The sequence below is a fragment of the Artibeus jamaicensis genome, unplaced genomic scaffold, assembly GCF_021234435.1.
Source record: "Artibeus jamaicensis isolate MK-2021 breed Jamaican fruit bat unplaced genomic scaffold, CSHL_Jam_final contig_956, whole genome shotgun sequence".
Classification (NCBI taxonomy): domain Eukaryota; kingdom Metazoa; phylum Chordata; class Mammalia; order Chiroptera; family Phyllostomidae; genus Artibeus; species Artibeus jamaicensis.
This window is the reverse complement of record NW_026522021.1, coordinates 2,108,586-2,122,009: the sequence shown is the minus strand read 5'-3', so window position 1 is coordinate 2,122,009 and position 13,424 is coordinate 2,108,586. Positions and strand designations below refer to the sequence as shown.

Sequence of the window (13,424 nt, the reverse complement as noted above, 5' to 3'; positions counted from 1 at the left end):
AGGCGGAGGGTACGTTTGCGCTTGCGCAGCTGAGGGATTGCCGCCATCTTCCAGTTGAATGCCCTCTAAAACTACAAATCCCATAATCCTGGTTGGGCTCGCTTCTTTTTTTAGGCGGCAGCAGCGGCGCCTGATCGTTAAGGAACCGTGTCCTTTTCTCACTAACTTTTCTTTGTCCCAAACTGCCTTTTCCTTCTTTTCGTTCCCTGATTCCTATTCTTCCTTCTAGTCTCCTTCGCACTTTTATTTTAATATTTTGAGACTCTCCGTAATGCCATTCTCTCCTCTGCTGCCCTCTTCTCAACCACAGGACCCGCACCCCAAGCATCGTTCGCGGGGAGAACGGGCCACCTAGCACCCGAGTAGAAAGGACGTCGAATAGCTTCCCATTCGCCAAGGCAGCGGCCCAAGCAGGGCTAACCCTCTTCCCTACCCACACTTTTTTTCTATAAGGCGGGGCGATGCCGCAGCGTGCGCACGGGAAGGCGTCAGGAAGGCCTGCATGTGAGATGGTGGTGGTTGTAGGGTCTCAGTCCGCGGGTTAGGAGCTCGAGCGCAGGCCCTGGGTGGTGTGCGGTGCGGAGGCGTTGGTGTCAGGGATTTGGGTGTGGAGGGAGAGGTAAGAGTGTGGTGTCCCCAGGTGATCACGCTTTGGAGAATTCTGGACAGAATAACGGCCATTTCGGAGAAAGGAAGTTGAACCACATTGACTGTTTTGGTGCTGTTTTGTTTTTTTCAGTTCAGCAGAGAATATTTTCTGGGGGAGGGAGGGACGGTGGTGAGTTAAAATGGCATAGTATTTTACTGAGAATAGTTTATTGGAAGACGGTCCACAACGTTCCTTCCCTTACTCTACTTTTAATGTTCACCACTTCGCCCCTCCGAAAACCTAAGGAGATGGGCAAAAAGGAACGACCAGATAATAATTCATGACGACCACCTTGTTCCTTAGCTAGGCCCCCTCCGGGTTGTGCTGACGCAAGTTACGTGTGTACCAAACCTGGGGAAGCACGTAACAGTCCCCGCCCCTAGGACGGAGGGCGGGGCGTCATCTTCAGCACGTGCTGCTCCTACCCGCGCAAGCCCAAAAGGGTGTGCGCAGGCGCTTCCCGCTAGGGGGAGGAAGGAGGCGGGGTAGAGAGGTTGTTGGGTTTAGAGCCGGGCGGAGACCGCTGAGACTCATTCCTCAGGAACAAGGGTCGGGTGTCAAGGAGACCTTTTCACACCAGCTCCCCGTCCCCCGCCTACGGTGGGTGGGTTCGCGCGGCAGAGACAAAGGATTTCAGTAGGCACGAACATAGCTGCGAAGGGAAGTTGGGTGTCAGTTTGGGGTTGTGGGCTTTTGGGGAGGATTGAGGGGGGCTATATTTAAACTCCTGGAGCCGTTAAGTTGGTTCGTACTCGGATGCGCGCGCGACCTGGGTGGTGGCAGAGTGCGCATGCGTATTTCTGGGGCGAGTGGAACGCGCTCCAGTACTGCGCGCTCGCGGCAAAGCGGTAGTGGTAAAGGAGAAAAGGGTCGGCGCACGCGCGTTTGCTTCCTCGAGTTCTTCGGCTGTCGCGGGCATCTTGTTTTGGTCTCGCGGGCGAGTGGGGCGCGCTTCGGGGGCGGCGCTTGGGTGCGAGACTAGGGGAGAAAAGCAGAGCTGCGCACGCACTCGGGGAAGGGGGGGGAGTGGAGCGGGATCTAAGGAGGGGGATTAAGCCCCCTGATTCCCCCCTTGTAGCCCTCGACTGGGACAGAGTAAGAGGGGGGAAATGATAGAGATGGCGGCGGAGAAGGATCTGTTTCTGGTCCCTGCCCCGCCGCCGCCACTAAAAGAGGAGTCAGGCGGAGGGGGCAGCCCCTCAGTGCAACTGCGCCGAGAGGCCGCCTCCGGGGAGCTCCGCGGCGGGACGCAGCGCGGGCCGGGCCCACGCGCACACTCAGCTGGAGTCCCGGCTTCTGGGTCCTGCAAGGAGAGCCCCAGGGCTACATCCACTCCTCGGGGTGGCCAGTCGCAGCAGCAACCAGGGGGCAGCCCCCAGGCGCATGGGGAGGCCCGATTGTCGGATCTCCATGGGCGAGCCGCTCCTCCGGACGTGGGGGAGGAGCGACGGGGAGGTGGCGGAACAGAACTGGGCCCCCCTGCCCCGCCTCGACCCCGAAATGGCTATCAGCCCCACCGGCCCCCTGGGGGAGGTGGGGGCAAGAGGAGAAATAGCTGCAATGTAGGGGGAGGTGGAGGAGGCTTCAAACATCCGGCCTTCAAGAGGCGCAGGCGGGTTAATTCGGACTGTGACTCTGTATTACCCTCCAACTTCCTCCTGGGGGGCAATATCTTTGATCCACTGAACCTGAATAGTCTTCTGGATGAGGAAGTGAGCCGCGCACTCAATGCAGAGACCCCTAAGTCATCCCCACTTCCGGCCAAGGGGCGAGATCCAGTGGAGATTCTCATCCCCAAAGACATTACTGACCCGCTCAGTCTCAATACTTGCACTGATGAGGCCCAAGTAGTGCTTGCTTCACCACTCAAGACTGGTCGGAAGCGGCATAGACACCGGGGACAGCACCACCAGCAGCAGCAGGCAACTGGAGGGAACGATAGCCACTCTGTGCTGCCCACAGCCCCCCTCACTCCCTCACTCCATGGGGAGGGGACCACACAGCAGCAGCGGCACAGGGGCCAGAACCGGGATGCCTCCCAGCCCTATGAACTCAACACAGCCATCAACTGCAGGGATGAGGTCGTGTCTCCCCTTCCATCTGCCCTACAGGGTCCCTCAGGCTCCCATTCAGCTCCTCCAGCTGCCTCAGTTACCTCTGCACTCCCGTCTTCCTCCTCACGACATCGAAAACGTCGCAGGACTTCCAGCAAGTCAGAGGCAGGGGCTAGGGGTGGAGGCCAGGGTCCCAAGGAAAAGAGTCGAGGGAGTGGGGGAGGTCGCCACCATCTACACCAACTACCTGCAGCAGGTTTCAAAAAACAACAACGCAAGTTCCAGTATGGGAATTATACCAAGTACTATGGGTACCGGAATCCATCCTGTGAGGACGGTCGCCTTCGGGTGTTGAAGCCTGAGTGGTTTCGGGATCGGGACGTCCTAGATCTGGGGTGCAATGTGGGCCATCTGACCCTGAGCATTGCCTGTAAGTGGGGTCCATCCCGCATGGTAGGCCTGGATATTGATCCCCAGCTCATCCACTCCGCCCGCCAAAATATCCGACACTACTTGTCTGAAGAGCTGCGTCTACCACCCCAGACTTCGGAGGGGGACCCAGGGGCAGAAAGTGAGGAAGGGACCACAACCATCAGAAAGAGGAGCTGCTTCCCAGCCTCACTGACAGCCAGCCGGGGTCCCATTGCTGCACCCCAAGTGCCCTTGGATGGAGCAGACACATCAGTCTTCCCCAACAATGTTGTCTTCGTCACGGTAAGAGGGTCTTGGGATAAGGGCCAGTTATGAGGATGAGATTAAAAGAGAATGAGGCAGGAGAACATTATGAGCCAGAGGGATTTCTGTGCATGTAGTCCTCACCTGGAGAACCAGAGCCTCAAGAAGAGTCTGAATCTGCAACTAGTTCCACTGGTTGTCTCTCCTACAATGTGGAAAGACGGGGGCTCTACCAGGGCTCCTTTCTCTTGACTGCTAGCCCCCAGGTGGGATCTGATTCCTTTTGCTCTGATCCCTTATCTGGACTAGTCCAGACCAGTTCGCCTTTTCTTAGGGGTTACTGCTGATGCTCTATAGAGGATTTGGTCCAGATGGAAACTTGCCCTCCGGCCAACTAAAGGTTCATGAGGGATTGGTATAAGATGTTGAATGTCTTGGGCTAGGGGGAGAATTAGGGTTGTGGCTAATATTTACAGTTTCTGTCCTTTGATAGGGACTTTACATTAGATACAGAGTTGGTTGAAGAGTGTCATGGTCAGGAACCTAAGTTGCTTAGCCTTAGATCATCTCCACATTGACCCTAGATTGTGAAACAGAAGAGTCAGAGTCTTCTGCAGGTGGGGAGGGTAACATGTCTTCTTCAGTCTAACCCCTGCCCACATAACTCATAAAACATTTCAGTTTGACCATCTGCAGTAGTATTGGAAAAATAGATTGTCCAGAGGATGGGAATGAGCTTTTCTGGGAAAGGTTTTCTAAGGGGTGGGCTCTTCACTTCTCAGGAAGAAGGAACAAGCCTGAAACCTTGCCAGCCGTAACTATAACGTTGTACAACGTTGAGTCACTCAGCTTAATGAACAGGGTCTTAGGAACTTCAGCATTCTTTCTCTGCAGTTTCACCCCAACTTTGGAGATCTCATGGATACTTTGCTCAATTTTAAACTACCCAGGCTCCTTTTTGTTTGATTTACCAATACCATACAAGAAAATGAGACCGAGGGTATCACAGATGATTGTGGCCTGAGGTTAAAATGAAGCTACAGTATGAATTGGGGGGGGGGGGGCAGTGGTGCTTTTAATGTGTCTGTTGACCTTGATCCCCTATTCTTGCACTCAGGGTAACTATGTGCTGGATCGAGATGAGCTGGTGGAGGCCCAAAGACCCGAGTATGATGTGGTGCTTTGCCTCAGCCTCACCAAGTGGGTGCATCTGAACTGGGGAGATGAGGGCCTGAAGCGCATGTTTCGCCGGATCTACCGGCACCTACGCCCTGGGGGTATCCTGGTCCTGGAACCCCAACCTTGGTCATCCTACAGCAAGAGAAAGACTCTCACAGTGAGTTGGAGTTTCAGTGGAAGTTGGGTGTATCCATTTAGTTAAGGGAAAAAGTCCTCAAGGAATCACAAAGAGGATTTTCTAAACAAGGTACAAAGCATCATTCTCCATCAAGGGAGAAGGCAGCAAGCTGAAATGGTCCCCTGTTCTTCTCCGTAGGAAACAACCTATAAGAACTACTATCGAATCCAGTTGAAGCCAGAGCAGTTCAATTCCTACCTGACATCCCCAGAGGTGGGCTTCTCCAGCTATGAGCTTGTGGCCACACCCCACAACACCTGCAAAGGTAAAGCTGGCTTATTTTGTTCAGGGAGGGCGGGAGACTGGTCCTGATGGCGGGGGTGGGCGGTACAGACCCTGTGGAGTCATGAGATCCTGCCATACCCTCCTGATTGCATACTCTCCTCTCAGGCTTCCAGCGTCCTGTGTACCTGTTCCACAAGGCTCATTCCCCCAGCCACTAAACGGCATCCTGAAGAGAGTGTGTCAAGAAGCTGCCTGCTGCTCCTAAGGACCTGGGAGAAAGAGAGTATCCCAGTCTTTCCTTTCTGGCTCCAAAAAGTTTCCTTTCTTGGATCTGCACAGAAAGCTTATCCTATGTTGCTGCCCCAGCCTCTTCCCTATACTTCTGGTACCTAAGCAGCAAGCCCAGCTGTGCTGGGGTTACCATCCTCCTCACTCCCAGCCCACTGGGCTGAATGGCATGGACTGTTTGCTGACCTCTGTTCTCCTAGGGCACGGGAGGTGGGAGTTACCAAGTTCTCTAGCCTCTTCCTCCTGTTCTTCCAAGGGGAGATTCTCATTTTCCTCAGCCCTTGTCCCTAGCTACGTTTCAGTGGACTATGGATAGATGGACTGAGGCCTAAGGGGGGGAAGCTTGGTGGGGAGGCACGCAGGTACTGTGAATATCCCTCTGCTGTCCCCCATTGGGAGAGGGGGTTGGGTTGGAATGTAAGAACAGCACAATAAACTTGTTTAGGGCGGTGGCCCCCACACCTATGTCTAGCATTTTTAGCTGCTGGGAAGGGGTGGTACCTGCCAGTACCACCTGTGCTTCCTCTGCCCAAACTATAGTTTCAGGTTTTTTACAGTGTTTGGGAAGATAATGGATTGCCAGATCTACACATAACTATATAAAACCCCAGCTAGGAAAAGGGGGTATAATGCAAATTTTGATGTGAAAATTAGTTTTCCCCCACACCTCTGAAATGAAAACTCCTTGACAACTTTTTTTGTGGAAGTTTTGGCAGAAGGCTAACTTTGAAAGTTAACAGTAAAGTTCAAAAAAGACACTTTGGATCAGATCACCTTCCTGCTATAGGACCTACCTACATGCACCTTCCTGTTTTGGTGGTGTGGAACCAGACTAATAGGCAGTTTAACTTCACGTGTAGCTCTTCAGCTTGTAAATGTACCTGGACCTTTGGACATTCAACAGTGAGAACTCCTTGGTCAGGAGTAAAGATGGGCAAGGCTCTTGAAAGTAAAGGGAGATAATTTAACTAGGTGCTAGTAGCTACCTTGCAGGTTCCCTGAGTCAGGGGGCTGAGACCCACCTGTTAAAGTGATCAGAAACTAGCCGTGCAAAGAAACAAGTGGAGTGTTATAAAAAACAAAGGTGGTAGGTGTGACTTTAGGAAGATACGGGGAAAGTATCTAAAACGCTGGCTTCAACTAGTGTTTCATACTTGTCATTACTGACTTCCTTAGAAATGGGAGAGGGGGGCAAAAAACTCCCAGGCAGTTTCCAACCCGCAGCTTGACTCCACTTTAAGCCGCCAAGAAAAAGTCCCATTTATTAGCAAAACCACTTTATTTTGATACTTATGAACTATAATAATTCTGTGAGCCTCCAGGTCTACACTTCCCATCGCCTCAGTGTCTGATGCATGAGAAAGGTATCCTCTGAAGGGCGCGGCCGGAGTTGAAGGTGCAGAGAGGGTAGACTGTCCAGGGTCAGGTGTGGAGATTCATAAAATAACGTTTCTGGGTCACACAACATAGTCATGTCTGGCCCTGGCCCAGGTGGCTCCTGTTGGAATTGGAGTCCAAAGCGAGGTTACACTCGGAGAAAAGAACCCGTGGCAAAAGAGGGCAGGGAACATGGAAGGGGATCGGATTCCAAATCCCTCACCTTTGGGGGCGGGGCTCGAGCATGGAGTGGCAGGAGCGCCAACCTCTCCCTCAGCGCAGCATTCAGAACTTGTTCCTCCGGCACCTGCAGGCTCACCAGGTCCCGGAAAAGCCGCTTGGAGCGCGGCACGTTCAGCCCTGAGACCGCAAGGGAAGCGGGAGTGAGCTACGCCTCTCACCCCTACTCCCGCACCTGGCCTGCCCTCTACCCCCCTCACCCTCGGCTACGCTCTCCTCCACGACACAGCGGGTCTGGAACGACTTTCTCAGCTGTTCCTCCACCGCCTTTGCGGCATCGAACTGGCCCGCGGCTGCGGCCCTCGCAGCCTGCAGCTCAAGGCTCAAAGCCAGGCTGCTGTGCTGCGCAGGCGCACCCAAGTCCTGGGATGCCACAGGCTTCTCGCTAGGTGCGCCGGTGACCGGCAGCGGCTCGAACTGGGCTGGGGAGGGCGGTGCCAGGCGGAAGCGGACCTAGTAGCAGAAAGGAAGGTGGTGAAGAAAGGGGTGCAAGGTCGTTGCGGGGCTGCCAGCCAGGCCTTACGCCAGCTCACCTGCCGCCCCTTGCGGGCCCCGCCCCGCTCGTTTGTCCCCCACTTCCGCCGCCTCGGGCTGCAGTTTTGCCGCTCGGGGCTCTCGGAACGCGGGCTCAGGCTCAGGTCCAGTCCGGGCTCGGGCACTGGAGCTCCGGGGTCCGCGGCACGGGGTTCTGGAGGTGGTCCCGGGGCCACCACGGCCTCTTCCCCTTTTGCGGATTTTATCTCTGACTCTCCGCAGCCCATCATTTTGGAACTGGCTGCAGGGGCACTAGGTTACTAGGGGCCAAGGGTCACAGGGCATCTGCTCACACCCCCTCTTCTCGGCTCCTCCGCTACCGGAAACCGTTAGTCCCTACGCTAGCGACATTTCGTAAACGTCATTTCCGTTGCTGCTCCACGTGTCTTTAGTGGGCATCTTCCCGCAATCTCGGCTCCACCCCTAGGCTGGAATTTTTAGGGTTGAAGCCTGTGGAAGCCCTACGGATCCTCATCAGTACCAGTTTTCCTTTCGAAATCCATGATATTGTGTCCTTGCCTATTGAAATCTTCACCTGGAAAGCTTCTGCTGGAGTCCCATGTGTGTCAGCCCTCCCTGTCGGGATGTCAGCTTTAACTTAACTGTCCAGCTTCACTGTATTGGACCTCCCTACCCCGTGACTTCACATTATCTCCGGATTTTCTGTCACCTCTGAGCTTGGACCAGAGCTTCCCAGTTTGAGGGCAGGGCTCGCTGACCAGCCTCCTGGCCACATGGTTATCTGAGCGTTAACTGCCTCACTCGGCCATGAGGCTTTTTGACTTTTTCCTTTTCGAGGATCTTCTAAACTATTTGTCTCTATAAAAATAGATATTTGTATGTTGCATACAGTTTTGGCTTTTTGTTTTTTGTTTTTAAAGGAGGGCTTTCTGGATTATCCAACCCCTAGACTCCAAACCAGAAGGCAGGAGGTCTGCTCATTCCCAGTGTTCCTTAGGCAGGTCCTCAATTCTGTGAACCTCTGTTCTTGGGTTCAGGACTCCGAGAATCTACGAAAAATGAGTTAATAATTCAGCAGGCATGTTGGTGTATCACTTTTCTGTTTGAGAGTATTCACATCCTTTATCTTCCCAAGAAATGCTGCGGAAGATCAGATAGAATGGATAGTGTTGCCCTTGTTTTACAAAAAAAGTTTTTGAGGATCTCAGTGGTGAATGCTAGAGGCTTACCTGCTGAAGTCAGTAATAAGAAAGTAGGCTCATTCCTTCTACTCTTCATTTGTAAAAGGGAGTGGGGAGCTACAAATGTAAATAAATACATTTTCTTAATGGAAGTATAACATTTAAAATTTTCAATAGTTACTTAACTTGGAGAGAACAGAATGAAGAGAAAAGAGGCAAGACTGAAATACTTTGTTCATTTGACTGCAGAAACCTATGTTTTACCTGATTGTGTGATAAAAAATAATTTTTAAAAATCAGACCCTAAAGATTGAAAGTAAAATGAAACACATGAACCTAAATGTATGTCTAGTTGGCGGCCTAAATGCAGAGAAGGAAACTCTTCTGAATGACTTGAAAACACACTGTTTTAGCTGTACATCCAAAGATCTACCCTAGGGACAAAATCAACTGCCATTTAAAAAATTGGCATAAAATATTAAATTGTATTCAGTAGACATATTGTCAGGAATAGGTGAAATGTGAAGGCTAAAATATAATTATGTTGAGATTACTTCATAAATTATATAGTCGTCTGATCACTATGCTGTACACCTGAAACTAGTATAGAAACAACTATAGTATAGAAACTACTGAGTGTCAAAAAAAGACAAACACTGTATGATCCCACCAATATAAGGTATTTAAAGTAGTTAAAATCATAAAGACAGATAGTAGAATGGGAGCTTGCCAAGGAGGTCTGGGGAGGAGGAGGGAGAAATGGGAAATTAATGGGTATAGTGCAGCGATTTTCAGCCTTTTTCACCTCACGACAAACTTAGACTAATTACTAAAATTCTCCAGCACACCAAACTATATATTTTTTTGTTTGTTTGTTTGTTTTTTGCTGATCTGACAAAAATAGGCTCAACTTTGATTTATTCATACTGGACAGCTATCATTGTGTTGGCTGTTGTCATTTTATTTGACAGGCTAAAGGAAAAGAGGTCAGGTCCCCTGACTAAATAGTCAAGTATTACATGTTTTAAAAATTCTTGTGGCACACCAGTTGAAAATCTCTGATATAGAGTTTTAATTTTATAAGATGAAAAGAGTTATGGTGATGAATGGTAGTGATAGTTGTACAACATTATGAATATACAAATGTACACTTAAAAATGATCAAGATGATAAATTTTATGTTATGCATATTTTGCCACAATAAAAAATTGGGAAAAAAAATTATGTTTATTTGTATTAGAACAGGAAAAATGATGCAGATCTAAAATCTGATTTATACAAATTTCTTGTAGTCTTGATTTAATTAGGAAGTATCTGTATGAACTCATGGCTCAAATTATAAAGCATATCTGCCCTGGCTGGATGGCTCAGTTGGAGGGTCATTCCATACACCAAAAGGTTGCAGGTTCGATTCCTGATCAGGGAACATACCTAGGTTGCAAGTTTGATCCTAAGTCAGGTTACATACAGGAAGCAACCAATTGATGTTTCTCACATAGATGACTCTCTCTCCCTCTCTCTTTCTCTAAAAATCAATAAACATATCTTCAGATAAGGATTCTTATTGAAGTTGGGTAATAGGTACATGGGGTTTATTATAAGATATTGTTTATTTTTGTATATACGAGGTCTATCCAGAAAGTATCCAGCCATGTACTATGAAAAATAGAGACATTATTGAATATATAAGAAACATTGTACATAAGACAGTGATGTCTCAGTCCCCTTCAGAGTACTCACCTTGAGACCTCACACAATTCTCCCACTCTCTGTCAGCTGCCCCATCATATTTTCCCAAATCTAATTGATGGTCTGAAATCTACTTCCTTTCAAAGATGATTTTTTAAAGATTTTATTTATTTATTTTTAGAGAGAGGGGAAGGGAAGGCGAAAGAGAGGGAGAGAAACATCAATGTGTGGTTGCCTCCCACATACCCCCTACTGGGTACCTGGCCCACAACCCAGGCATGTGCCCCAACTGGGAATCAAACCACAACCCTTTGGTTCATAAGTCCTCGCTCAGTCAACTGAGCTATACCAGCCAGGGTGATGATTTTAGTTTTTAAAAAAGCCAGATGCCATGGGGCACCAAATCTGGGCTGTAAAGGGACTGAGTCACCTAGGTGATTTGATGTTTTGCCAAAAAAAAAAACAACAAAAAACCCCTCTATACAAGATATGATACATGAGTGGGCATGTTGTCATAATGAAGCTGCCAATCACTAGCTACCCATAGCTGCAGATTTCTGAATCATCTGAGTAGTTTCCAAGGAGAAATGTTCAAGCTTAACACAAAATTTAATGCAAATCCATTGCTCTACTTACTCAGTCATTTTGAATGCCATGGCCACACAGTACACATGCTCACTCAATAGCATCTACCGCCCCCACTGACTAGCACAGTGAAGTCATCATTGCTCACACATGTGCATTCCAGTCCACTCTCCTTGGCTGCCAGGTTACATAAATGTCACGCAAATCCTTCTGGTTATATTAACAATACATGAGGTTGAACCTCATGTATATAAATGTTTCTATGATAAAAGCTTTTTATTTTCTGGTTGTTTTTGGGGGGTGTATTTGTTTTGTTTTGTTTTGTTTTGTTTTGTTTTGTTTTGTTTTTTGTTTTGTTTTGTTTTAAGGAGGCTGAGGTAGCTTTGTCACACAGGAAGAGTTGGAGCTGAAACTTAAAACTGCCCCCCAGGCCTTGACTGTGCTGATGGCTATAAAGGCTCTATAGGAACCCTAGCCCAAATTCCGTAAGCTTAATTCCCCAGCCTTTAAATCTAGCCACTGCCTCTTCCTGGGCCCAGACATAGAGATAAAAGACAAAACATTCTGTTTGATAGCTTATGTTGTGGGCCTTCAGGAAGTGAAAAGTAAACCCAATAACTTTAAAGAAACAATATTAATGTTAGGGAATGAAGGGTCTCAGTCCTGCCCCCACTCCTAGGATTTTTTTGGCTGGATCAGGCTGAAAGCCTAGATTTGCTTTTCCTCTTAAAAAAAAGAAATCCACCCTGGCTGGAGTAGCTCAGTGAATTGAGTGTCAGCCTGCAAACCAAAGGGTTGCTGGTTGAGTTCCCAGTCAGGGCACATGCCTGGGTTGCAGGCCAGGTCTCCAGTAGAAAGGTCTCAAGAGGTAACCACACATTGATGTTTCTCTCCCTCTCTCCTTCCTCTCCCTTCTGTCTAAAAATAAATAAAATCTTAATAAATAATAAAAAATATAGAATAAAATCCCTCCTTTAAGAAGGTACTGATACATAAGGAAGACTTCTCTATCCTTAACTTTAGCCTTCTTGGGGCAGCATGTTGTAGTTATATGCAAAGATGGATTCCAATTACGTGCCCCACTAAACTACATCCTGACTTAGGACAATAAAAGATGAAAAGGAGGAACCCAGAAGAAAGGAGGAGAGAAACTGTAAATATGGTTCAGGAACTGAACCCCTTCTATTCTAAGCAAAAGAGGGGAAAAACAGAAAAGCTACCAGTATCTGAGATTACTGTGTAGTACCCTCTGCCCACCCTCATCAACTAGCACCTCCCTTCACTCTCCAGGCTGGAGAGGCCTCCCCTCTGCATCAACTGCCATCCAGGGAAGAGTGGGTTAAGGACAGAAAGGGAGTGCTGAAGGAAGGGGAAAAGAGGCACAAAGAAAACCTCTAGGAAGAGGTCACACTATAGGCTCTTAGGTTCTGTCTTTGTGGGTTAGACTGCACCGGGTAGTGGTAGTGTTCCCTGTAGTCATCTGGAAGGGGCATCCCAGACCTGAATTCTGGTTTGGAGAAGACAAGTATGTGTCCTGGAAGGGGTCATTCAGGGTTATCCCCAAGCTTCTGCTGGGCCAGAAGCTCTGGATGCGCTAGGTGGGACAGGAGACAGGACAGGGTCAGGGGTCCTTCAAGGAACCATGCCATTGAGTTGTGGTGGGATGCCTCCAATGCGGGGCCACATGGTGCAGCTGGGACTGCTGCAGAGGGCATCTGGGAAAACCTGTCAGGGCTGAGAAAGGTTCCATCCACGAAGGCACCCTCCAATAGGGTCAGGACAAGTCAAAGAAATGAGGCAACAACCCTCTACAGCCCCCCTCTGCAAACCCCTTCTGCAGAGATCCCTCACTTCCTGTCTCCCACTTCAAAAATGGCTGCTGCCTATGGATCAACCCAGAGACACATCCACATTGTGTCCCTGTCACACAGGGACTACTGGAACACAGCAGTGGCTGACCTTGCACTTCAATGGCTTTGACCCACCCTCCAGCCATACACAGTGTACTTTCCCACATCCTACATAATCTCAGGGGTTCATAAGGTAACCCCCCTAGCAGAAGTTTGGGCCTGAGCCCACCACTCTGCCACCCTCCGCCACCTTCTCTCAATACAGAAGGAACAGACTGAGATTCAGAGAGGAGTGCACAGGTCTGCTGCAGGCCAATACACTGACCCTGCCCCTCCGGCACCAAGGAAAGGATTACAGGAGGGCCAGGATGAGAGTCTTAGTGAGAGTCTCCAGGGGTATGCGATGAGGCCAGATTCTGGGATGAAGGAGAGTTAAGAGTAGGGAACAGGGTCCCAGAAGATGTTCACTGTCTGAGTGTAGAAGAGAATAAAGAAGGGGAAACTGGATGAAGCTAGGAAAAAAGAAACAGATTTTCAGGGTTGGGTATAGAAAATTCAATGGAGCTAGCCTTGGCATAGGGAGGAATATTGGACTGAGGGCCTGAGCTTGCTGACAAGGGGATGTTCATGTCAACACAGGGAACAGAAGGTTGATGACAGTTGGTTGGGGCCTAAAAGAGCCTGGGAAGAAGCTGGTCTGAAACCACTGGAGCTTCAAGGGGATTAAGGCCATGAACACAGTGGGTGAGGTTAGAGCCA

The 13,424-nt window shown here is 49.4% G+C and overlaps 2 protein-coding genes across 2 annotated transcripts; one reads left to right on the top strand and one right to left on the bottom strand.

Moving 5' to 3' along the window:
• The first annotated feature begins 98 nt into the window (after positions 1-98).
• Positions 99-5,709, top strand: MEPCE (methylphosphate capping enzyme). Its single transcript, XM_037134921.2, has 4 exons — positions 99-3,417; positions 4,496-4,714; positions 4,874-5,000; positions 5,126-5,709. Exons 1-4 carry the CDS (start codon positions 1,759-1,761, stop codon positions 5,176-5,178), a joined length of 2,058 nt encoding a protein of 685 aa, XP_036990816.2. The 5' UTR covers positions 99-1,758; the 3' UTR covers positions 5,179-5,709.
• A 793-nt stretch (positions 5,710-6,502) lies between these two features.
• Positions 6,503-7,761, bottom strand: PPP1R35 (protein phosphatase 1 regulatory subunit 35). Its single transcript, XM_037134957.2, has 4 exons — positions 7,399-7,761; positions 7,066-7,318; positions 6,849-6,985; positions 6,503-6,746 (listed from the first exon to the last, which is right to left on the bottom strand). Exons 1-4 carry the CDS (start codon positions 7,627-7,629, stop codon positions 6,573-6,575), a joined length of 795 nt encoding a protein of 264 aa, XP_036990852.2. The 5' UTR covers positions 7,630-7,761; the 3' UTR covers positions 6,503-6,572.
• Between the last annotated feature and the right edge of the window lie 5,663 nt (positions 7,762-13,424).

What these genes read in the sequence shown, in the direction of transcription:
- PPP1R35 (XM_037134957.2), bottom strand. Translation starts at nt 7,629, where the DNA reads ATGATGGGCTGCGGAGAGTCAGAGATAAAATCCGCAAAAGGGGAAGAG. An exon ending in GGGCCCGCAAGGGGCGGCAG is followed by an intron (nt 7,319 to 7,398) that starts GTGAGCTGGCGT and finishes TTCTGCTACTAG; the next exon opens with GTCCGCTTCCGCCTGGCACC. An exon ending in CTCGAGCCCCGCCCCCAAAG is followed by an intron (nt 6,747 to 6,848) that starts GTGAGGGATTTG and finishes CAATTCCAACAG; the next exon opens with GAGCCACCTGGGCCAGGGCC.
- MEPCE (XM_037134921.2), top strand. Translation starts at nt 1,759, where the DNA reads ATGATAGAGATGGCGGCGGAGAAGGATCTGTTTCTGGTCCCTGCCCCG. An exon ending in ACAATGTTGTCTTCGTCACG is followed by an intron (nt 3,418 to 4,495) that starts GTAAGAGGGTCT and finishes TCTTGCACTCAG; the next exon opens with GGTAACTATGTGCTGGATCG. An exon ending in GCAAGAGAAAGACTCTCACA is followed by an intron (nt 4,715 to 4,873) that starts GTGAGTTGGAGT and finishes TCTTCTCCGTAG; the next exon opens with GAAACAACCTATAAGAACTA.